Genomic DNA, 27134 nt, shown 5'->3' on the forward strand with positions numbered 1-27134 from the left:
ACTTGCTGCATACTGTGCAACATGCCTGGAATTCTGACACCTTGTGGGCCTTGATGCCCTCAGACCTCCCGTCATTCATCGCTAATTTCACCTTTCTTGGTTTCACCATGATGTACTACTTCATTACTACAAGAGTTGTCGCATGACTGAGGATGGAAAGTTTTTTGTTGACAACACTCCTTCAACAATCAAAAGCTGGTGTGCCTTTGAAGGTGAGATACCAAACAAAAAACAGAGTTTCCCAAAGAGCCGCTGATATTTCTGGCGGATTCTTTGATACCTGCAGCCTCTGCCTGTGTGTTTGTGGAGGCTGGACCTTGAGATTGTACCAGCACAATGCAAGAATAAAATATTCACAGTGTCCCTCATGCCTCATAAGTGGCCCGAGTTAATGAAACGAGATTTTGGCAAATGATGGGAAGGAAATATCTCAGCATTTTTCTACATGATAAGCATGTGGAATTTCCTTATCTATCACATTTTATGTAATGGAATGATGTAATTTTTTAAGTCTTCGATAGCTGCCAAAATGAGAATTAATGTGACTTTGCAACAAGATAAATAAAGAAATTACATGTATGTTTTTATACTGAAAATGTGATTTTTCATACATTTTTGGCCTGAATTGACCACATTTCCTAATTTAATTAACCACTGTTTCAGGATTCTGTCACAACTGCAAGTGCATTAGCATGTTAGCGAGGTGACATTGTGCAAACTCCACTATTTTTAACAAGGAAACAAGAGAAATGTAGCTATCACTCGAAATTTGCCACTCCTGAGTGAGTGGTTTTCAAGAAACAACAAGTTTTACTTGCTACAAATATAACGAAGGGGCTGGACCTATGACAATATCACAACACGTACAACCGTATTGTGAAATACCTTACTTGTTAAAATTGACACATGGATGTTACACAAACAATGCTGTAAAAAATAGGGCATTCAAAAAGAGGGTTGAAAAATTTCTAGACAGTATTCCAACTGTGGACCACAATATTGTTATAAAAACTAAGCTGCGGAATTTGAAATGAAATTTCAGAAAAAATTTTTCATTTGTGTGACCATATTGTCTGTAGCTGCTTTGTAATAACTAAAGGTAAATTAAATCCATCTTTGCAGTACAGTACAAGAAACAATAGTGCCAAACAAGGAACTATATAAAAAAAACTCACAAGCTGATGGCACTTCCTGATGAGAGCAAAACTCTTAAGCAATAAAATCAATATCTTTTTTAACAAACTGTTTTTAGATGGAAAAAGGAAACCAAATGGTATATGTGTTTCATTAAGAGCAATGATGCTATTTTATTTCAATAAAACAAAACACATTTATTGACAGAAATACACATTTCCGTGGAGTCACAATATAGATTTAAAATACCTACAGTGATTTCAGAAATAACCACAGAAAAGAGGCCTCCGTTTGAAAGAAGTGTACATGGAAGGAATGAGTTGTGTAAACAAATACTATAGGTGACTGCCAATAAAATGTTGGCTCTACTAAGTTCGTTATTGTTAGATGTTACCCACTGTGTTATGTCTATTATCTTACATGTATTGTGTGACATTTCTTTTGAGAAATATGTGAGTGCAAAGCGTACAAACCATCAGCAACTGCTGACATTTTCTTCTTCTTATTGTCCATACTTTCTAAAATATAAAGAAACTACTTTTGTAGTGCTAAAATGTACTAGAGTAAATAAAATGTCTATAAAACTCCACACTGTACTTGCTGCCAGAATGTCGTAATTCCTGAAATCCACTGCCCATGGCCTCTGGCCTGCCAAGGAATACCGCAGTCCTGGGTCCGTGGATAAACCAAGAAAATCTTCTGCATTACACCACACACGAACAGACAAGCCTGCGGGCAGATTGGTGAGACTAGATCCATTGGGAAGGGGCTTCACATTAGTGGGAAACGACGAGTCCGATCCGTTAGACACACTCACAGAAATGGCCTGCAGTGTGGCCAGCTATTCACAAGTGACAGACACCGTGTTGGATAAATGACACCGTGATGATCACGCAACAGATAACTTGTGCAAGTACTGAGAGTCAATAATAATGAGGATAGTAACCAATTCACTGTAAAGATGATCGCTGAGCTGCAGACAGCCACACAGAAGAGACAATCACACTCTCACAACTAAAGTTTCAGCTATAGCCTTTGTCAGAAAACAGGAGCACTCACACATTTATACTGTCACTCAAACACAACTCGTGAACACGACTGCCATCTTCGGTCCCTGTGTTTACAGTCTCTAAAATCAGATCCAAACAAAGCACTCATCACACCTCCCTGTCTCTCATCGGCAGTTACTAGACTAGAGGCTAGAAATAGTGGCAGCAATGACTGCAAGCTGAGGGCAGTGGTAGGAGGAGACGCAGTAGGAGTGAGGGAATAAGGAAGTGGTGCACATACTCAACTGCACCAAACCAGCAACAATGCATGATATCCCAGTTAAAAACCATTTCATCTACCGAGACAAAAACGAGATTTTTCCAGTGTCCTTTTCAAATTTCTCTGATATTTCCCTGATTTCACTGACACTTTTGAAATTCCCTAATTTCCAATACTTGTGGAAACCCTGAGAATAAAACCACAAGACAACCTGGAGTAAAACGAAAACCTACACCATAATTACTGAGTCAACTTCAGGTTGCTGCTGGACCCTTGAACATATTCTTAGATTGAATACAATAAATTTTCTTGAGATTGAGAAGCTTATTCCATGAATCAGCATGCTTTTAGAAAGCACTGCTCGTGTGAAACTCGGCTAGCCCTTTTTTCACATGATATACTGTAAACTACAAATGAAGGGCTACAGGCAGATTCCATATTTCTAGATTCCTGGAAAGCATTTGACACAGTGCCCCACTGCAGAGTGCAAATGAAGGTATGAGCACATGGAATATGTTTACAGATATGCGAGCCGCTCAAAGACTTTTTAAGTTATAGAACCCAGTAATTTGTCCTTGATGGCGAGCGTTCATCAGAGACAAGGGTATCGTCAAAAGTGCACGAGAAAAGTGTGAGGACTGCTGTAATTCTCTATAAACAAAAAAATGATTTGGTGGACAGGGTGGTCAACAATCTACAATTATTTGATGATAATGCTGTGGTGCAACAGTAAGTTGTTGATGCTGCGTGGCTGCAGGGGAGGATACAAGATGACTTGGGCAAAATTTCTAGTTGCTGTTATGGAAGGCGCTAGCTCTAAATGTAGAAAAATATAAGTTAAAGCGGATGTGTAGGACAAATGAACCCTTCATGTTTGGATACAGCACTAGTAGTATCCTGCTTGACAGGCACTTTGTTTAAATATCTGGAGATGATGCTGCAAAGCGATATGAAATGGAATGAGCATGTGTGGACCCTGGCAGGGAAGGCAAATGGTCACCTTCAGTTTATTGGGAAAATTTTAGGAAAGTGTGGTTCATCTGTAAAACTACACATAGGATACAGGTGCGGCCAATTGCTGAGTACTCCTTGATTGTTTGGGATCCATACCGCTTCAGATTACAGGAAGACATTTAAGTAATTCAAAGGTGGCCTGTTATATTTCTTGCTCGCTAGTTCGAAAAACACATAAGCGTTATGGAGATGCTTCAGGAGCTCAAACGGAAATCCCTTGAGAGAAAGCGTAATTCTTTTCGAGGAACACTATTAACAAAATTTAGAGAACCAGCATTTGAAGCTGACTGCTGAACGATTCTACTGGTGCCAACATACATTGTGCATAAGGACCACAAAAGCATGATACAATAAATCAGAGCTCATACAGAGGCATATAGAGGGTCGTTTTTCCTCGCCCTATTTGCAAGTGGAACAGAAAAGGAAATGACTAGTAGTGGTACAGTGTACCCTCCACCACATACTGTACTGTGGCTTGCGGAGTATCTGTGTACATGTAGACGGGAGATAAGACAGAGTGAAAATAAGCAAACTAAGTTTCTTTATTAATTTCTCTTTATTTCGAAAAAAATCTTGTGGATGTATGGCTGTGTTGTTGTTCTGGTATTCAGTCTGCAGACTGATTTGATGTTGCTCTTCACACAGTCTGTCCTAAACAAGCCTCTTTATCTCTGCTAACTACCGCAACATCCATTTGAACATCCTTACTGTAGTCAGACTGCAGGTAAAACAGTTGTGGACGTAAAAGGATAGCAGTAGTTGAGAAGGGAGTGAGATACGGTTGTAGTTGAGCCTTATTTTATTCTATCTGCAACAGAGGAGGAAACCTAGGAGAAATCTGAAAGTGAATTACTGTTCTAGAAGGAGAAACAGAAACTTTTTGTTACTGAGGACATTGTAATTCTGTCGGAAATGGCAAAGGACTTGGAACAGAAGTTTAATAGAGTACAGAGTCTCAGGAAGAAGACAAAATATGAACATCAACTAAAGTAAAAAAAGGTAACGGAATTAGCCGAATGAAATCAACTGACACTGAGGGAATTAGATTAGGAAACGAGACACTAAAAGTAGTCTATGAGTTTTTCTGTTTCAGTAACAAAGTATCTGCTGATGGCCAAAGTAGACGGGATATAAAATACAGACTGGTAATAGCAAGAAAAACATTTCTGAAATAATGTCATTTGTAAACATCAAATATAAATTTTGTTGATAAGAAGTCATTTATCAATGTATCATTCTAGAGTGTAGTCTTGTACAGAAGTGAAATACACACAGTAAACAGTTAAGACATGAAGAGGATAGCAGGTTTTGAAATATGGTGCTACAGAAGAATGCTAAAGATTAGATGGTTGGATACAATAACTAATGAGGAGACACTGAATCAAACTGGAGAAAAACATTTCATGGCATAATGTCACTGGAAGAAGAGGTGGTTAATATGGCACATACTGAGGCATCAAGGAATCATCACATTTGTAATGGAGGGGTGTGGAGGGCTAAAAATTGTAGAGGGAAAGAGATCCCATTATAGACTATGGTAAGCAGGTTTAAACAGATGTATGTTGCAGCAGTAGTTGTTCTCTGCATACAAAAATGATTTGACAAACAGGGTGTGCAGCAATCTGCAGATGTTTACTGATGAGGCTGTCGTGTACGGGATGGTGTCATCATTAAGTGACCGTAGGAGGATACACGATCACTTTGATAAAAATTCTAGCTGGCATGATGAATGGAAGCCTGCTTTATACGGAGAAAAATGTAAGTTGATGCAGATGAGAAGGAAAACAATCCTGTAACGTTACAGCATTAGTAGTGTGCTTCTTGACATCATCACGCCAGTTAAATGTCTGGGCATAACATTGCAAAACAATATGAAATGGAACAAGCACATAAGAACAGTAATAGGAATGGCTAATGGTCAATTTTGCATTATCAGGAGAGTTTCAGAAGACTGTGGTTCATCTGTAAAGCAGAGTGCATATAGAACACTAGTGTGGCCTACTCCTGTGTATTGCTCAAGTGTTTGGGATCCCCACTAGGTCAGATCAAATAGAGACATCAAGGCAATTCAGAGGTGAGCTACTAGGTTTGTTATCAGTAGGCTCAATAAACACATGAGTATGACACAGATGTTTTGTAAACTCAAGTGGGAATTCCTGGCGGGAAGCTGATGTTCATTTTGCAGAGCATTATTAAGAAAATTTAGAGAACCAGATTTTAAAGCTGACTGGAGAACAATTTTACTGTTGCCAACAGACATTTCACATAAGAACATGATAAGACACATTAGGGCTCTTACGGAGGCTTACAGACAGTCATTTCTCCCTTTCTTTATTTGCAAATTGGTCTCTGCGAATTGGTTTGTGGAGTATGTATGTAAATGAAGAATCTTCCACAGGATAGACTAGCATGGACAGCTGCATGAAACCAGTCTTTGAACTGAAGGCCACAACAACAGTAACAACTACTTCATTATAGATAACTTCATCATCTGTGAAAAGTCTGAAGTTATTACTGAAATTGCATCCCACATCACTAATACACAACACAAACAACCAGGATCTGTATACCATTCCCTATGGCAGGGCTGAAGTTAGTTCTACTTTTGTCCATAACTCACCATCTGAGATAACAGACTGTGTTCTCCCAACAAAGAAATCCTCAATCAAATCACAATTTTCTTTGACACCCCATATAATCATACTTTCATTAATAATCATTTGTTTAGTACTGAGTTAAAAGCTTTCCAGAAGTAAAGAAATACTGCATCCACTTTATTCTCTTGACCCATGGTTTTCAGGCTGTCATGAAAGAACAACAATTTGTGTTTCACATGACTGATGTTCTCGGAATCCACGCTGGTTGGTGTGGAATATGTCTTTCTGTTTGAGATATTACATCATGTTTTAGATCAGAATATGTTTCAAGAATCAAGAAAAGGCGAAAGTTGATAAGGCAATAGTTTTGTGGGAAACTTCCGCAACCCTTCTCATAAACTGGTGTTAGCAGTGCCTTCTTCCGATCTTCTTCTTTTGTGGCACTTTAGGTCACTGTGAATCTTGGCATCTTCAACAATTCACTGCCAGTTATTACAATCCAATGCTCGAGATTTCCATTCCCCATAGCTCATTTCCTAGAGGTCCTATATCAGTTCTCGGTTGACCCTGTCCTTTTTTATCTAGTTCCGTTATCACTCATCTGCCACCACATGCTCATTCATTATGATTAAAATGACAGAGGACTTGGCCGTTAATTATGTATAGACTCTGAGAGGGATTCCATCACATCTTGCAATGTTGTTTAGTTTTAGCTGTTTCTCAACATCACTGACACTAATATCTGTGTCACCCCTCTCCGCAGAGGTGCAAGAAGTAAACTGGAGCAATATCTCTGTTTCTTCTGAAGTAAAGGAACATTTGAAAACAGAATCAGCATTTCCGCTTTTGCTTTACTACCTCCAATTTCAGTTGTTGGGTCATCCATGAGTGTCATGAATTACATGGCAAGCACATTTTAATAGCAGTTCCAATATAGAACCTTTCAGGGATAAACATAAGGGAAATATGGAAGCGTCCGATCCCGCCCGTCTGCTTTGACCCATGACGTCACAAATATGGCGGAAACAAAAACAAACACACACACTTTCCACAAGAAGCCTAATGACACTAACGGGACAAGCGCGGGAAATGGGGTGTTTTGGGTGGGGGGCAAACTAAATATAAACAAATTTAGACGCGTTGCGTAGCTACAACGTGTAAGTGAAGACAGCCATGCATGAATACCCACCCACCTCCACAGGGGTCGTAACCCCTGCAACCCATAGAAGATAAAGATGCTTCAGTAGCTGATTAGTGTTTTTTGTCTTTAAAAAAAAAAAAATCTCACGGGATAGAACGAACAGATCAGAAAGATAAATATAATAAACTAAAACAGAAATTGGAGGAAACAGATAATTAAAATAAGTAACAAGTGTTTTTAAATTAAAAAAAAAAAAAAAAATCTCACGAGATAGAACGAACAAATCAGAAAAGCAAATAAAATAAGATAAAACAGTACTGGAGACAGCCACACTCAAACCAAACTCCGCGCCGTCATGGCGTCACACACAACACCCTTACGTCACGGGTCAAAGCCGACGCATGGGATCGGACGCTTCTGTCGACCCAACAGAAGACTCCTCCTCAATGACAGCGTTCACAAAAACCATCACTGAATTACAGAAGTGGTAATTTATATAATTATGGTAAGGAATTCTAATGAGTACCTGCTCTATGGTAGAATAACAATACAATAGAGTTAACATATCTTATGAAGTAGATAAGTGTCTAACTTAATAGTCAACACAAACTGAATTGTAATGTTCAAAATAGGAAAAAAGATGAAACTTGTCACAAGCCTCAGACATGACATTTAACAGATTTGTCTGTATCAAGCCTTATACTAGACTATGTTGCAGGAGAAACAAGTAGTGAGAGCATGGAAAAGAAGAGACAAAAACTGAATATGGGCATGAGACCTCCATATATGGTATAGATATGGAGTAGGAAGTAAGAGACATGACATGACAGGGGGTTTAGAAACTGCAGGCAGGTGCAGCTTTCTCATGCAGAGAGCTGTTTCACCATTCTACAGTTCAGTATCAATGCAATCAGAGTTAAGTATTATGTTGAGTCATTTTTGATTAACGTAAGCCCTATAGGTAATACAGAGCAACCACTTCATTTATTCACACTTGATATGCCTTGCAAAAATGAGCTATCCCCAAGAATCCACACTAAGCTGGCAGACAGCAGCTTCATCTTCTGCACACACTTATTCGGACAGTGACATATGGATAACTATGTTATTAAGAAAGTGCTCTCACAGCTGTTAATGTCTGCTTTTGCAACCATAGTCAGTACTTCGTCTACAAGTAGCTACTGAGGTGTCATCAGTAGACTTAGTGAATACTATTCCAAGTCTCAAACAAGAAGGAATCCTCAGTAGTAGCAAAGAATTATTCTATGTTATCTTTATCAAAATCAGACAATGATTGATGGACTACAGATGCACATCAGGGATGTGGAACACACAAAAATATGAATTGTGGCAGTTTCAGCTATGGTAAATTACTTTCCACTTGTTTTCTTCAACATGCATAGGCTAAAGTCTTATTTACAACTAATAAAGTTCCATTTTTTATATTCAAGTGCAAAAGTGGCAAGACTTTTTCTATCCTTCTTGATTAAAAAACATAGCATAATTTGTGGTAAAGGTATCTAACAAAACACACAGTAATTTGTTGGGGACTGGAATTTTACTCTGAGATGAAGTCATTCACTGTGGAACAAGAAATCTCAGATTGGCACGAAATGTAGCTATAAGGAGTGTAAACTTTAAAAACTTATTTGTACCAGTTTCTAGAAATTGTAGCAATGTCTTATCCGTTATACGTAATAAATATTTATAAAACCCAAAACAGCTTTGCATAAAATAATCATCTTGGGGTAGAAGCTCTTTTTTCCTGTGTTTGTTTTAACAATACATATGTTTTTGGATGGGGTCCGTCTTTAGCAAAACACAATTTTGTTTTTTATGCCATACATGTTTCACTTCAGTTGCAGCATTTTCAGTGGGCTTTTATCTTTAACAGCCATAAAATAAAAGCCTACTGAAGATGCTGCAACTGCAGTGAAACAGGTATGGGATAAAAAACAAAATTGTGTTTTGCTAAAGGCGGACCCCATCCAAAAACATAGGTTTAGTATAAAATCATAACATACTGAAGTGACCTGTGGAGCCAATTTATTTGCCCATGATGATGTAATCTCATTGTTAAGCACATGGAATATTATTTATCAAGAGCTTTTCAATATTCATTTAAACAGAAACACACAGCCCACAGCTCGTTACATCGGTATGGCACATAAAATGGAATATCTGCTGCACGAGAACACGGCAACAGATCATGGACAAGTACAACAATTTAAACATATCTCAAAGTAATTATAGTAATTAATAATTGTACAAAGCTACTTAGGGATATATTATAATTTCACCTGTTTCTTTCCATCATACCGGAATGAAATTCCAGGCATTTCTTTGTGGAATGGGTTTATTTTCATCCACACTGCGACAATAGAGCCTCCCTCATCCATTAACGCCTTGTACTCTTCAGTCAAGTAATTGGGGGCCATTTCCTCAAACTGTTTTAGATATTCACCTTTCACATACCATGCATCATGTTTGCTACTACCATTACTAATTTGACATAAAGATTCATGTATTGGTCTTTTAATAAAAAACATATGATGCTTAACCACTTCTTTGGGTATATATTTCTTGTAATCACTTTCTACATTGTCTCTATCTACACCTGTCTCAAGCATCACCCTGTACATATCAGCTACACCTAAGCCAACAAGTTCCCATTTGTACTTGTCGTAGCTGATGTCTGGAATTTTATTGTTCATCACATCTTGTCGGGCTTGATTGAAGTAATAGTCATAGGCTTTAATGTCAACCTTCCTTAATCGTGAAAGACTAGGTACTTTAAATCTAATACGAAACTCGTACTGTTCATTTTCACACAAAGTCCTATAATCAGGGCAGAAAAATTTGGTGTCCCGAAGCTTCAGAGCAAAAAGATACCTAGCAACGGGGCCTACTCCAATCTGTTTACATATTTCTACGCAAGCGTCTTCTGCTGTTGGTGAAGCTGTTATGTCAATCTGTAGAACTTTATCAGTACACAAATAAACAGTGATAAATTTCGCATTTTGTTCCATTGCAGCAGTTACACTGTCACGAAGACGTAGTCATTACACCGCTGTCGCTGCAGCCGTCGCAAACGCCAGCGTTGTATTTTCTTCACCTTAATCTACATACCGACACCTATAGCACACTTTACTGGCGAACACAGCTAAATCAAAATATTTACTTGGTTCATTGTCCGCTATCTCTGACAGGGTTCAATATTATCTCTGGCAGAGACTATAAAACGTGCGGAACGATTCGATCGTTCTCATTCGACTTATATCAAATGTCCTGTTATCCTGCCTTCATCACACGAATAAACCTGATTAAATTGCAGTATTTTTCCATGTTTACTGGAATCTCATTGGATTTCATTTTAAGTATAGTGGGAGCCAAGCTGTCACGAGTATGTTCAAGTACGATAATGAGGATAAGTTTTATGCTGTGCGTTACGCGCAATTCGACTGAGCGATAATACAGGACAACAGCTTTACCGGCGCATTTAACTAGCTGGTCCGTCTAACCTGTAGAAGTGTGAGCAGTTTCAGTTACGGTTTAAAAAGAAACGAGCAGAGAAACAATACAAAGTTGAATTCATTTAATTTTTAAATGGAGTGAAATAATTTCGGCAAAACACCAGCAATACCGCCTTTTCTTAGGACAGGCATAAAGCATAACATCCTCGTTCTCAGATAACATAGTATTGTAATTAAAAGCAAGCGTGATAAAAATTCTTCTGAGACACAGGGTAATCTTCTGCTCGAGATATGTGTGACGCAAGATTATACTGCATAGTGATATAGTGAAGCCACTGGAGGTATTACTTCCAGTCAGTTGTCTTATAATCTCTCAATTCGTTCCACATTCGAATCCAAGAAAAACGTTTCGGTAGTGCTACAAAGATAACGAGTCGGTCACCAACAAAATCCACAAAGGCATCCAAGCGCTATATTTCCTCCTCTTCTTTTATAACATGCCGTTGTGCATCCCACCAGTGTTCAACAGTGATGTTTGACAAGAGCTTCGTACATTAGTTCCAGTACGTCTGCCGCATTTAAGTATCTATTTTATAAAATATCAATAAATAAATATTTATATTGGCAATGAAAACTGGAATTTTGTGTGCAACGTGTAATTAGAGACAAGAAGATGTGCATTTTCCATTAAAATGATGATTACATATGTGTTACTTAGCATAAATTTGATGAATATTATATTTAAAACTTGCTGGTGTGCCATACTGAACGAAAAAACTGAACATAGCGAGATTTGAATCCTCGATCCATGGTTTCAACGTTGCTGATTCAGCTGAGCATTTCGTATTAAAAAAAACTCCATAACTGTAGTAAATACAATTCCTCAAAAAAATCTAATGTTGATTTTTTTTCAGAGTTTGCGAAAAACATTAAGAAATATCCTGTTTCTCGCTGCTTTTTAACGGTGTGTCCACGCGCGTTTCACTATTGAGCAGGAATCACTGTCTTCTATTTTCATACTATTTACCATCAGCGCGAAAATCAGAACACAACAGTACAGAATGTGCGACTGTACATGATTTTTGAATTAAAAACTACATAACCAAAAGGTGATTAAGAAAAACGTTGATGGCTGTTATTACATTAGCGTATCTTAAAGTTTCATTTACCATAACATAATAATAAGAGTGCAACAACACCAGTGTACATGTGCTATGGCTGCTGACCATTCATCACATTTGTGTTTGTTTACTTCAGGTTTATTCTTATGACGAACAAAGTATAGTTTTACTATTTCACAACAAGGAAAAACATTCAAAATGTTACTATAAAAGCGAACAATAATAATGACTCTCTTTCACTTTCTGTAAAATGGTAATGCAAAGGCTGTTAAGAAAGTCGAGAAAACTCAATTATGCATTCATTTACGATGACTATAAAAACAAATTTATTGTGTTGCTTTTCTTAACAGAACTTCACAACTCAAAAATAAAAATTACGAAACACGTTAATTTGAGCATAAAGAGGAACCAGGAGTCCACTTGTCTAAAACGTAACATATAACAATTGAACTGTAACTTTCATATAGAAACCACTGTTTGGAGCATTGCACTGCAGATAACACCTGTATCGGTCTATAAAGTCTTACAAATCAAATTGTAATGAGAAACGATTTCACAATAAATTATTTTACATCGTGAACACTGAGTATAGCTAGAGATGTTATGGTGTTCAAACATAAATAGCATTGTAACTGACATAATGTGGTGTATTTACTGGAGGTAAACAAAAATATTGATTAGTAATATTTGTTAACAGTTTCCAATTTACTTCGCTAATCATAAAATCTCACTTTTTTCTTCTTTTATTCAAACTTCTTTTGTTGCTTTGTTGGTCTTTCCAACCTCATAGAACTCTAATGTTCTGTTTCAATTCTGTCACTGCAGTCTCTAAACTACTCACACACCACGAACTTGCGAATTAATATATAGTGGTGAAGACAATTACTGACAAACAATAACAAAACAAAATAAATATGTAGTATATTGAAATGAGAAAAAGATACAAAAATACCAAGCTCAAATTCTGTGAACATGATAAAGGTGCAATATAATTGCACGAAACTGTTCACAGTGCTTGATGAGATAGTTCATTAATTCTCTACAGAGATAACTTGCTCCAAGCATTCATGTGGAAACCTTAACGGCCTTCTTGAGTTCGATGCACTGATATTTACACCAGGCAACAAAATAAAAACTGTATGGGATATAGTGAAGACAGAGACAGGTCGGACCAAAAAGAAAGAGGGACAGATATCTCTAAAAATAAATGGGACATTTATAACAACTGCATGTAGTGCTGCAAACATCTTAAACAAGTAATTTGATTCTGTTACTGACAGCTTGGGTTTATAAGGTTCGGTAGGCAGGGCAATGGACTATCTGAGACCTATATTTACAAATAACTTCAGTAAAATGTAAAAGACACTCACATCTGTCAAAGAAGCAGCATCCAACATAAAATCCTTAAAACCTAAGTATTCTAGTGGTTATGATCAACGAAGTTAATCAAAGAGCGTTCATGCAAGTTGAGATTTATCTTAAGTTATTTGTGTAATGAATCTCATAAGCAGAACATTTCCAGACAGGCTAAAATACGCTGAAGATAAACCTCTTCACAAGAAGAGGGATAAAGAGATAGCATAAAATTATTGAGCAATTTCACTTTTTCTGACTTTTTCCAAAATATTAGAAAAGGTTGTGTTAAAGCGGCTCCTTCAGCAACTGACTGGAAATAATATATTGCCCAAGTTACAGTCTGGGTTCCTTAAGGGTCCTTGTATAGAGAAAGCTATTTACACATACAGGGAGAATGTACTTAATTCATTAGATAACATATTAGAGGCTACTGGTATTTTCTGTCAAAAGTCCTTGATTGTGTGAATCACAGCATTGTCTTACATAAGTTAGAATATTATGGTGCCACTGGCAGTGCTGTGAAATGGTTTGAGCCTTATCTGACTAACAGGAAACAAAGGGCGTTGTTGTAAAACACATGTGCAATAAGCAGATAGTCCTATCCGATTGGGAACTAATTACATCTTGTGTTCCTCAAAGTTCCATTTTGGGGCCATTGCTTTTCCCTATGTACATTAATGACCTATCGTCTGTTACACTGCCAGATGTTAAGTTTGTTTTGTTTGCAGATGATACAAACATTGCAATAAGTACCAAGTCAAGTACAGATTTAGAAATGGCTGCTAATCAAATTTTCACTGATGTTAATAAATGGTTAAAAGCTAATTCACTGACATTAAACTGTGAAAAGTAGCACTGTATGCAGTTCCGAACCCATAAGAGATTTCCTTCCAGCATGTGTATAACATATGATGACATGTGGTTCGAAGAGGCTGACAATGCTAATTTTCTGGTATTACAACTCATAACAAATTTAGATGGGAAGAGCGTACCACAGAACTGCTGAAGCGCCTAAACAAGACTGTATTTACAGTGAGAATGATGTCAGATGTAGGAGAAACAAATATAAAGAATATATACCTTGCTTACTTTTGTTCTATTACATTATACATGATCATATTCTGGGGTAACTCTTCAAAACAGGCAAAGGGTTTTAGCATGCAAAAGAGCGTAATGAGAATAATTTGTGGTGTAAATTCAAGAACATTATGCAGAAATCTGGTCAAGGAACTGTGTATTCTAACCCCTGCTTCTCAGTATATTGATTTGTTGCAAGCAATATATCTCTATTTCCAATCAATAGCGCAATACATACTATCAATACTAGGAATTAGAACAATCTATATAAAGATCTAAAATCACTTACCTTGGTCCAAAATGGGGTCCAATATTCAAGGACACACATTTTCAATAAATTGCCAGTAACCATGGTTTCAGATAAAGCACAGTTTAAACAGAATTTGAAAGACTTTTTGATAGGGAACTCCTTCTACTCTATAGATGAATATCTTAACAGGGACTGTTAACCAGCTTAGGTAAAAAAATTCTGTTGGACTTCAGTTTTTGGCAGCACTTGGTCACAACAGTAAAGATTAGGTATTTTACGTATCATAAATTTATTAAAAGTGCATACTATGTTTCAATCTGACATTGCCTTAATTCTGTAAATATTAGCAGTTCCAGTTTAGTGTAATATGTTCACCTATTATGACGATCTCTGGACGAATGATCAGTGTAGTGTGTATTATACTCAAATGTTTTATGTTTTTTATGTTATACTTTTTGATATGTTCCACATCCAAAAGAATCATCTCATTTTTGGATCCATGAAACGAAAACTGAATCTAATCTAATCCAATATTAGGAGGTGATTCCCCTGGGGTATATAGTGATTGGATATCATTGGGAAAGTTTTCCTTTTTTGGTTTTTCCTACAGATGATAGGCTGGTTTGAGCATGTCAACTGACACATTTATGTGTTTGCGTTTGCTCTCGATAATGAAATATTTTTCGTGCCGTACTATGACAGGGAAAGGACTTGCATATACACGTCCTAATGGTTTTCTAACCCTCTTAAATCCCAAGAAGACATGAGGACATGGTTGCAGGTCTCTTGTATAATTACTGATCTTGATGTGCTATATGTAGGCTACTAGGCTTCAGACATAACATTTGCTTGTGCAAATCAGATGCAAACAATTCAGCATCAATTGTCGTAGCTGGCTCTTCAAGAAATTCACCAGGAAGCCTTATAGTTCACATACTATATGAAGAATGGAATAGTTTGATGTCTCTTGTACTGCAGTGAACAATCCCAGGAGAACAGTAGGACACTTTCCGTCTAGTTAGAAGTGTTATGGGTCATGAATGCAGACTTCAAAGTTCTATATAGTTACTCAACATTGTTGTTAAAAGGAGGATGACATGGAGTTGTGTGTTGAGTTTTCGTTCTACATACTATTCCCAAATTACCAAACAACTGCGATCCAAACTGTGTTCCTTGGTCAGTCATTAACTGCCAAGGAATGCTGAATCTTACAATCCACTTCTGCTGGAAGGCCTGTGGGACTTTTTCAGCTGTGATGTCACTGAGTAGTATGACTTCTGTCCAGTATGTGAAATGATCAATACAACTCAAGCCGTAAGTTGTAGTAGTGGGACAATATTCGTTCCAGTGCAGTTTTAATTAATTCAATATGGCAACAATTCCTGGGTGCTCCCACCCCACTTCTCTGTTGCAGGGGATGAGGCAATATCCCTTTGTTGACACGAAATATATTAGCAATTGTAAATATGGGCAACCATCAGATGGATAATGGATAGACGACAATGAAAATTTGTACCAGGCTGTGACTCAAACCCAGATTTCCTGCTTATTGCAATGGTTGCCTTGCCATTAGGCTATCCAAGTGTGACTCACAGCAGACCCAAACTTCCATATGACATCAACCATGTGTCTTCAACCTGAGCTCATACACCTGTTATGTATATTACCCTACAGGTGAGAGCTTTCACTTTGAAGTCACTTATGTCCAAAGGGACTTTGTATTGTAATTCAGAATAATGCAGGTACTGTGATATTGTATTTATCCACCAATACTGGGGAAGCAACTTTCAAGCAAAATGTCTCGGCCTAATGGAAATATATGTAATGGGTGTACAAGCATAGGTTGTAGACACGTGATTGATGACATATGGAAGTTAGAGTCTGGCTATGAGTCATGCTTGGATAGTCTAAAGGTAGGGCGAGCACTTGTGATAAGCAGCAAATCCATATTCAAATTCCAGTCAGGCACAAATTTTCATTGTTGTCACTTCGTTATATGCCTGATGATTGTCCATATTCGCAATTGTGAATACATTTCACATATTTCATAATGACTGTAGTTGCTGCAGTACCTGTTCCTGAACTGGTAGGAAAAAGACTCAATCTGTGCAGTGACGTCACTGCAGTACCTATTCCTGAATTTGTGGGAAAAAGACTCAGTCTGTGCAGAACTGCTGGAGATGAGAGACATAAGTACTATGTTTGGAATTGTATTCACTTATGAATATGTATAGTATCCTGTTGGAAGTATTTCCTAAATTTTAGTTTGGAAATATAAATGACAATTACACTGTAGCCTTGCTGCTTGAAATTCAAATAAACACAACTGTTTAAATTTGGCAGGGTGATAGAAAAACGTTCCTGTGAAAAAAATGGATCTAATCATGCGAAATGGGCGGTAAATTTGAGTAACATGGTGTTTTTTTATTTCAGTATTAATTAAGTTAATTAATTAAATTGCTGGTAAATATGTTCAATTGACGAGATGTTGGTGTTGGAGAGAGAGGAGTTTAATAAGTGTATTACCTATAACCATATGGCTGATGCCTGCAGCCGTAGCCTCCTACACAAGGAATGGAAGGAGATGATAATGGATGATCATAGGAGGAATACTTTTCAACGAATAATGATGATGAAGCAGGATGGGATGAGGATGCTCCTCTTGGAATTCATAGAGGCTACTGCCTATGCTGAAGCTGTTCACGGTTTTTTTTTAATGGCCGGTGAATCCACAGTGCAGGAGACAATTACATCCTATTCCACTACCCCAGACTGAATGAACCAGAGGTGCTCGCCTTGGCATATGGGGCTCGAATGAGGTTGCTTGAAGCGGGTTTTCTTAGCCTTTCCGATCATGTGTATGTATATGTTCACCTTGCCATGCGATGTAGTCTACAATACCAATCCAAACTGGCAGGGAACTGTCCTGCTGCCACTGCCAGAAGAATTGCCTCCTACCGATCTACAATCGTATAGCTACTGAGCAACCCGTACATAGATACATCGTAAGAAGGGATAGAACAACGAAATATCACTGAAGTTTTGGAAGAGTAGCCTTCTACCGATCTGCAAGTGAATTAGTTACTGAGGAAGTTGTACATAGACATATATATATGGTAAGAAGAGGTAGGACAGCAAACTATCACTGAAGTGTAGGAATAGTAAACTCCTACTGATCTGCAAGTGAAATACCTGCTGAGGAACTTGTATACAGGTACATGGTAAAAAACGATAGCACAGCAATCACTGAAATGTAGGAAGGCCTATACATCCTATCATAACTGACAGAAAATGCTTCACAGTTCTAATTACCCATTGAAATTGTTGAAAGAAAACCAACGCTCATAAACAATGGATCGTCATGAAACACAGGCACCGGGAATTGAGAAGAATCATTGTAATAACACAACTGCTGCTAAATCCAACCCCAAAAGATCTAGCCAGGGGAGAGAGAATGGTGGCAACAGCATTTGTGTTCCCTTTGATGTGAAAATACAGACTAAGCAGCTTAGAACCAGCCTTACCTCCCCTCTTACCTCCTCTCCTCCTTCCCTCTCCTCCCTCCATTGATAGGGATACTAGTTTTACAGGCCTGTTGTCACCATCGTTTATGGTACATAAAGAGAACTATCTGCTGACAGTGATAAACTGTTTCCAGTATGCAGAAACCAATCACAGGCGAACACAAGACCCAAGAACGAGACGCATCTTGCAAGTTGTAAAACGTATTTCTCGGTAAGACTGCCTCCCTTGAACAATATCAACCCACGAACCCCCCCCCCCCCCCCCTGCGGTTTCTGACGTCAGAAAGTGCGCTTTGCGTGTTCTTCGAACACTTGCTGTCTTCAGAAACCGCAGGGGGGGGGGGGGGGGGGGGGGCTCGTGGGTTGCTGTTGGCAAGTGATCAGTCAAGGCTATCCAAACAGATATAGGTATAAAAGGGCTGCAGTAGATGGCAGATGTTCAGTTGTATTGCAGTGACAATGGAAACATAATGCCTAAGTCGAAAACATGGAAGGACAAAAAGACAGGCGCAACTCGTTCTTTACTGTGGGCTGCAATAAGAAGAATTAATTCTTCAAGAGCAGCTACATCTGCAACACGTGCTGCTACTGATACAGATGAGGTGCTTGGCGCCATTGTTGATTTGTTTTCTAATTTAGACGACGAACTACAAGAGCCACGAGACGTTATTCAAGAAGCGTCTGATAGTAGCGAATTAAACACTCCACCTATTGAGGAAACAGATAAACATTTTGGAATAAAGCGGAAAGCTGAAGGAGATCTTCGGCCTGATTCAGCAGAACATAAGCAACTACGTGAGGAATCTTCAGGTAACGAAATAGAAATGGCTGAAGAATATTCTGCACAAATTCGTTCTGTAAATAGTGACAGTGGTACTGATGGTGGTACTAATAGTGTGGATCAGTCATCAAAGTTTTTTATGTGGAAAAGTGTAGATGCTATTTTAAAATGGTGATATACATTAATACTCATTTGTTCCAAGTATGGGGCTATGGACACAGCTGGCAAGATATTAAAGATGCTCAAGGTAATATTTATGGTAAACGTTATGTAACGTCTGCAGCCTAATGGTATTCTAATCAATTAAGTCAATTTTTATCTAAAGCTCAATTTTATAGTTTACCTGATTATTGTTATGTTAAATCTATATCTACTGATTTAATTCCTGTTGGATTAGAAGCTTCATTTTCCACAAGTAGTAGATTAAGTGGATCAGGATCTATAACACATGTACCATTTATTATTTATACTAAAGGCGGAAATTTAGCTGTTGCTCATGAAATAGTTGAAATAAATAGCACATCTACTAATCCAATGTTAATTAGTGGTATTAAGGGAAAGAAAGATGTATCAAAAATTATGTGGGGAGATGGATATAACGATTATCCTTCTTGTACAACAGTAGTATGTAATTGGCCTAATTATGATTCAGGGATTATACCCTTTGATAATAATGGTTCAGGAAAAAAGAATATGTGGAGTATACAGAATGAAGTAAGAGGACCAGTATTATTAAATAAAATATATTCACAAGTTATAGCAAGTTGGGCAGTTGATAATTCAGAAATTTTTTCATGGACTTACAAGCCACAAATAGGTATAATTAAAACAGCACGGCGTGCTCATGGTATTGGTTTAGCAGATAATACATATATATTAGGTTCAACGAATAGAACTGCTTTTTCAACTGTAATGAAAAATGTAAGTCCATCTGGTTTTGCAATGCATGAAGAAAACGAAAAATTAAAACCAATATCTAATGATATAACATTATTTGTATATGACCAGTGTATTGAAAAAGGCCAGGAAATAGGTAAATTAAATGAAATTCATCAAGCACCTCAAATACCTAATTTCAGTTTAGGTATTAATCCTGTACCAAATAATACTCCTACAGAAGGAAATTCATTTGTAAATGCTAAAATGGTAATTCAGATGACAACTAGAATTACTACAGGCACTAATTATGAAACATATAATTCTCAAACACGTACATTAAGTCATACTGACGAAATGTGGATGACTTCTTCTACTAAATCATTAGTAGATGATTTGAGATGTGTTTGTTTTGATTCTAATGCAGTGGATAGTACTGATATATTACCTGGGTCTTCTACACGTGTTTCTAGTAATTTAAATGTACCAAAAAATAAAGAAAAAGAAGGTAGGAATCGTGATCATAGTCTATCACCTATTTTAGGTGAAAAGGATGTTGAGGATTTACGATAAAACAATATGTATTATTTTTGTAACAGTTTATATTCAATAAACAAATTGTACAAAGAAAATGGATTTAATTGTTTTTCTAATTTTATATCCCATGTAGTCCAATAATATTTACAAATCCTTTGTTCCCATACATCCCCTTTGAAATATTCAATATTAGAACATACAAATACAGGAGTTTTATCAAGAGTAAAATCTCCTTCAAACTGTATTTGAATATTAGTAGGATCACCACTAAAAATACATTTTAATTGTTCAAATGATCCTGGATCAAAATTGGGATCATCCATACATATTAATCGTTTATTAGTACATTCCATCAACCCAAATGTAAAATGTTTATTATTTTTATTACACCATCCTGTATTTATCATAGCACTTGCTACCACACGAGCGAATGTAGATTTAAAACTATTTGGAGGACCTATTAACTGAATACAATTTCGTTTTCCATTTGTTTTGTTTAATACATTATACAATGTACAGATACAATCATAAATAACATCCCAGTCACCACCAAATTGATATTCTAACAAATGTTTAATTGTATCTAAAGTTTGATTGTTTTTCATTGAAATAATATGAATCAAATTGTTGTGCATATGCTTGAAAATACACTTCCTTTGCATTCAAAAGATAATTATACAATTGTCATAAGGAAAAATCACTTAGCATAATTTGAATATGTTTTACAACATTTGAAAAAATCTTATCACTTAAAGTACGTAAAGAAATATTATTTCTCAAAAATAATGTATTTTGTTAATTGGAACAGTAACATGATTTTCTACGATATTACCTACTTCTGAAAACGTTGTACTTTTTTGTAATTTGGTCTGGATTTAAATTGTCCAGATAAATTTGTGCACTGGTTATCAAATTCCGGGCTGCTTGAGTCACTTTCAAATTGGGATTCTCCAAATTCACATACATTTGAATTTCCCTTAATTTGGCTTTGTACCAAACATTGCGGGCTAATGTTTTGATTTTCTGCCCATTGTAAAATTGACAAATCATAAATACATTTTCCGGTTTGTCTGACCATGACAAAGAAACATATCCGTCTTGGTTTCGCAATGAAATACTTGAGGAGATTGATTTTTCCATCAAAGTCATAAGGTCCGATGACCCTAGTAAATTCAGCCCGCCCAAAGATAGAAGTGATGCTGTTGTGGAAGATACATCTGCTTGATCTGTAATGTCGTTTACAGTTGTGAATGAAGTGGATGTGTTCTCTATTACTTCCTGTTTTTTCAAGGAAGAGAAAGACGAATTTTCCACGTTTTGTGTTTTGTGTGAATTTTCTATAAAAATTTGTAATGATTTTATAATTGTTTTTATATTGGTTTTGCCTGAAGACGTTATGTGACCAATTCCTTTCGAATTTGAGCATATTGCAGAAATTAACGAAATGCTCTGGTTTTTGGAACGGTTCCACTTGTCTTGAATGCAATTCACTATTTTGAATAGTGATACTCGTATATTTTTTGATAAAGTGGTTATATAACCATACAAGGAATCTATACATTCTTGTTCTGATTGATATAATTTAACAATTTTAATTAGTGAAGTTATAATTTCTAAATATGGTACTGAATCAGTACGGTCAGTGCTTTCAAGTTTTCTTTTTCTACCCCTTCTCTTAGGTGTTGAATTTGTATTGGTACCTTCTTCTTCTTCTTCTTCTGCTTCAACAACATCTAAATCTTTACCTGGGGTTTTAGGAGGTTCTTGGTCAGTAATGTCTTCAGTATCAGAATAGTCTGAAGAGGAAACAGTAGCACTAATTTTATTATTGGACATGATTTTAGATCCAAATAATTGGTTAATGTCTTTTTGATTTGGATGACAATAATAAATATTTTCTTTTCCTGTTTTCAGTAACCTAAAACATTTTAAAATTACACTTTAGTCTGTATTTGTGACACATCGTGACAAATATATTTATCAACAAATTTTGTATGTATTCTTTCTCCAAATGTTGCTTTTAAACATACACTCCTGGAAATTGAAATAAGAACACCGTGAATTCATTGTCCCAGGAAGGGGAAACTTTATTGACACATTCCTGGGGTCAGATACATCACATGATCACACTGACAGAACCACAGGCACATAGACACAGGCAACAGAGCATGCACAATGTCGGCACTAGTACAGTGTATATCCACCTTTCGCAGCAATGCAGGCTGCTATTCTCCCATGGAGACAATCGTAGAGATGCTGGATGTAGTCCTGTGGAACGGCTTGCCATGCCATTTCCACCTGGCGCCTCAGTTGGACCAGCGTTCGTGCTGGACGTGCAGACCGCGTGAGACGACGCTTCATCCAGTCCCAAACATGCTCAGTGGGGGACAGATCCGGAGATCTTGCTGGCCAGGGTAGTTGACTTACACCTTCTAGAGCACGTTGGGTGGCACAGGATACATGTGGACGTGCATTGTCCTGTTGGAACAGCAAGTTCCCTTGCCGGTCTAGGAATGGTAGAACGATGGGTTCGATGACGGTTTGGATGTACCGTGCACTATTCAGTGTCCCCTCGACGATCACCAGTGGTGTACGGCCAGTGTAGGAGATCGCTCCCCACACCATGATGCCAGGTGTTGGCCCTGTGTGCCTCGGTCGTATGCAGTCCTGATTGTGGCGCTCACCTGCACGGCGCCAAACACGCATACGACCATCATTGGCACCAAGGCAGAAGCGACTCTCATCGCTGAAGACGACACGTCTCCATTCGTCCCTCCATTCACGCCTGTCGCGACACCACTGGAGGCAGGCTGCACGATGTTGGGGCGTGAGCGGAAGACGGCCTAACGGTGTGCGGGACCGTAGCCCAGCTTCATGGAGACGGTTGAAAATGGTCCTCGCCGATACCCCAGGAGCAACAGTGTCCCTAATTTGCTGGGAAGTGGCGGTGCGGTCCCCTACGGCACTGCGTAGGATCCTACGGTCTTGGCGTGCATCCGTGCGTCGCTGCGGTCCGGTCCCAGGTCGATGGGCACGTGCACCTTCCGCTGACCACTGGCGACAACATCGATGTACTGTGGAGACCTCACGCCCCACGTGTTGAGCAATTCGGCAGTACGTCCACCCGGCCTCCCGCATGCCCACTATATGCCCTTGCTCAAAGTCCGTCAACTGCACATACGGTTCACGTCCACGCTGTCGCGGCATGCTACCAGTGTTAAAGACTGCGATGGAGCTCCGTATGCCACGGCAAACTGGCTGACACTGACGGCGGCGGTGCACAAATGCTGCGCAGCTAGCGCCATTCGACGGCCAACACCGCGGTTCCTGGTGTGTCCGCTGTGCCGTGCGTGTGATCATTGCTTGTACAGCCCTCTCGCAGTGTCCGGAGCAAGTATAGTGGGTCTGACACACCGGTGTCAATGTGTTCTTTTTTCCATTCCCAGGAGTGTACATTGCAAAACAGAATTGAACTCATATGCAATATTGTTTCAAACATATTTGTAATATCTTTACACCTAATTTCCATTATCTGAAAAGTATAATGATCTTTACTTGGAGAATAAGTTGCAGAGATACAAGGTCTGCTGCCAACATATGCATGTACATTAGTTAATTCTTTAAGTGCTTCATTATCTTTCTTACTAACAATTTCATTAATATAACATTCAGGATATAATGCTGATAATAATTGTGGTTTATAAACTTTACTCTTATGTAAATTAGAAACAACATGTAGTTTTCCAATATTACACACACGGTATATACAATTGACCAAAATAATTTCTGTAATTGGAACCTTATATTAATTTGGTCGTGACCATTTTACACAATATATATATGGTATTATAGACAAATACTGCATAAAATTTCCAGTCAATTGACCACTGAAAATTATTATCATTGGGATATATATCATAAGTTGTTTTTTCAATAACTTGATGAATGCATGAATTAAAAACGCATTTAGGCCACGTTAATGCAAAAGAATATACATCAGGTCGAGATGTAGTTCTATAGTTCAATGGATTTATACTTCGTATATCATTTGTACATTTGAAGGAAATATGTTTCAAACGTTCTTTTATTTGTAAATCAGAGATAATTCTATTTGATTCTTCATCTGAGTATGTAATAATATCATCAGATTCGTCTGAATCCCATTCTAACATTGCCCTTGCATCTGAAATAGATGAAAAAGAATCACTAGAATTGGTGTCCAAAGTCTCTACAGCTTTAAAGGATGGATCGTGTGACATTTCCGAAATAAAATTAATAAATAAGTTAAGTATAGTAATAAATACCTAATAGTGCTGTTACATAACATAAAGACTACTTGCCAGAAGAGATGGAGATCAGATTACTCCGTGATAGTAGTACTGAATACCTGCCTATTCGTCATAGATTAAAAACTGAATGGTCAATAGCAATGTGCTAAAACGTTCTGAATGCGCCGGCACCATCCGAAAGTGGTGCTCAACTAAGTAAAATCAGTCTCATGTACGAAAATCATTGAAATAATACATCCCACATAAACGTGACAGGTGGATCTTTACATTAGTCTGTGCCCGATCTGTCCCCCAACAGGCAGAGAGCAGTGCCAGCACTTGCTAGCTTCCCCCACTGAATGAGGTTACAACAAGTCATTGATCTTGTTTATTTTACTTCTTGAGGTAAACTATCCAAAGGCTGTGTGGTAGAGGTCTCAGATGCTCCACTGTGCTGAAAAACGGCTGTGTGTGTGTGTGTGTGTGTGTGTGTGTGTGTGTGTGTGTGTGTGTGCGTGTGTGTGTGCGTGTGTGCGTGCGTGTCTGAGCGTTCTTGTGTACCATGGAGGAATAGATGGTGGAGGAACTTTACACAGCTCACTTGCTCCTCATGGAGCAACACACATTGTGTCAGCATAAAGTGTTGCCATTTTAGTGTTGTGGTTGGCAGGAGAACCAACACCGTGTTACTAGAGGAGGCCGAAATGCACGCGTTTTAGCTCATGCAGGCTGGCATGAAGTCTGGAACAGGACAAGGAAATTAGAATTTAGAAAAATGGACGTAGCTGGTGGAATGCTTAACTTTAATCCATTAATGATGAACGTCGCTCTTGACAGTACATGATTCACAATATCAATAGTAACTGAATATGGCGCCTTGCTAGGTCGTAGCAAATGACGTAGGTGAAGGCTATGCCGAACTATCATCTCGGCAAATGAGAGCGTATTTTGTCAGTGAACCATCGCTAGCAAAGTCGGTTGTACAACTGGGGCGAGTGCTGGGAAGTCTCTCTAGACCTGACGTGTGGTGGCACTCGGTCTTCAGTCACTGATAGTGGCGACACGCGGGTCCGACGTATACTACCGGACCGCGGCCGATTTAAAGTCTACCACCTAGCAAGTGTGGTGTCTGGCGGTGACACCACATTCCTCCCCCGCAAATCGGCGCACGGTTGTGGTATAAGGCTTCCGCACAGCGTGGGGAGGACCCCATGTTGACGTATGCGACGAGGTGGGGAGCCTAACAACAGGCGAGGCTGTGCCACCCGCACCCTACCATTCGGACCGCGGGGACCTAGGAAACGCCTGAAACCTGCTCCAGGGTGCACGCCAACATGCGGTGTATGCGCCCGTGGAGAGACAGGAGGGGCCGAAGGGTCGACCTCCATCGGGCCGGGGCACCCTACGGGCGAAGACGACACATGGTCCAGAACGGGCAAGAGTTCCACGTCGGAGGACAACTGGTCCCGGGAAGCGATCGGCGGTGCGTGACCCAGGGAGGCGCCCGGCGGCTGCAGCGAAGCGTCCACTGCGGGCGTCGCCGGCGGGAGAACAGGCGGCGGCGGCGGTGCGTTGCCATGGGGCAAAATGGAAGGCAGCGTCGGTAACACCTGAGGCTGAGGCGAGCCAGTAGATGGGTCCCCAGGTCGCTGACCGGACGGCACCGTCGCTGAAAGCAGATGGCGAGCGGCAGATCCCGTGCGACGACAGAGGCGCAGCTGGTTGAGTTGCCGGCGCACCTCACCAGAGGCCCCCAAAACCAGATACATAGCGCGTCCGAGGCAGCGAAGAATACGCCCTTCGAGCCAACGCCGTGAACCTCGGTAGTGGCGGTAGTAGACAACGTCGCCTGGGGCAAAAGTTTTTTTTTTTTTTTTTTTTTGTGGAGCCCCTCCATGCCCACAATTTTTTTTTTTTTTTCTTTTTTTTTTTTTTTTTTTTTGTGGAGCCCCTCCATGCCCACAACGGCATGATGGCCAACATAAAAGGTCTACTGCCATCTCTGCATAGGGGTTAGTATTCACTAAAGTGAGGTGTCGCAGGATGTGGATACTGCGATGTTTGCGTACGTCTGGTTAGGATTAACCATTAATACGCACTCATCTGGAGATAGATTGGTCGAAATCTGACGAAGGGTAGCGGTTCGAAGGGTAGAGGAAAAAAAGTGCCAAGGCAAGAGCCAAGGGAAAAAAACCTCTGTGAAAGTTAGGTCGGGTGGTAAGAGCAGTAGCGGTTGTCTTGCTGCCTGCGATAGGTTGTGCAAGGATAGGCTTTGTTAGTAGTGGGTATCATGCATGTCGATACCTTGACGTTGTGCGTTTGAGCTGCTCGGCGGCTGGCGCTGGGTGCTGGTACAGAGTCCTCATTCATCGTCAGCAACCTGCAACAGTTAGGTTTGTTATCGATCTTATGTCCGATAGGTCATATACCGGAGACACAGTGTGAGGGAATGTTGGCAGATTGTTTGTGCGTCTGTGGGCGAGCTCGTCGGTGTCCCTGCTGTGGCCTGTTGGTCGGCTCTAATAGCAGCTGGTAGTTGCCAGTCAGTGTTGCTGATATGCAGGGGCTTACCGACGTTTGTCGCTGTTTGCGTATGTTAGTTTACCATAAGTGGCTATGCCCTAGCTAGCAGTGTCTTTGGCCGCTTGTGCTTCCACCTGTGGTTGTGATCGTAGTTTCCCAGAGTGAGGATGAAAGTATTGTTCGAGTGTCGAGT

At 39.1% G+C, this 27134-nt stretch overlaps 1 protein-coding gene across 1 annotated transcript in view; it reads right to left on the reverse strand.

Annotated features, from left to right (window-relative positions):
- Window positions 1-10347, reverse strand: part of LOC124794805 (tyrosine-protein kinase hopscotch) — a 194594-nt gene extending 184247 nt beyond the window's left edge. Inside the window, exon 1 of the mRNA XM_047258461.1 lies at window positions 9456-10347. Within this exon, the coding sequence (XP_047114417.1) occupies window positions 9456-10184 (729 nt within the window). The 5' untranslated portion in view covers window positions 10185-10347. The remainder of the gene's footprint in view (window positions 1-9455) is intronic.
- Window positions 10348-27134: the final 16787 nt, after the last annotated feature.

This window comes from Schistocerca piceifrons, chromosome 4 (assembly GCF_021461385.2).
Source record: "Schistocerca piceifrons isolate TAMUIC-IGC-003096 chromosome 4, iqSchPice1.1, whole genome shotgun sequence".
Lineage (NCBI taxonomy): Eukaryota > Metazoa > Arthropoda > Insecta > Orthoptera > Acrididae > Schistocerca > Schistocerca piceifrons.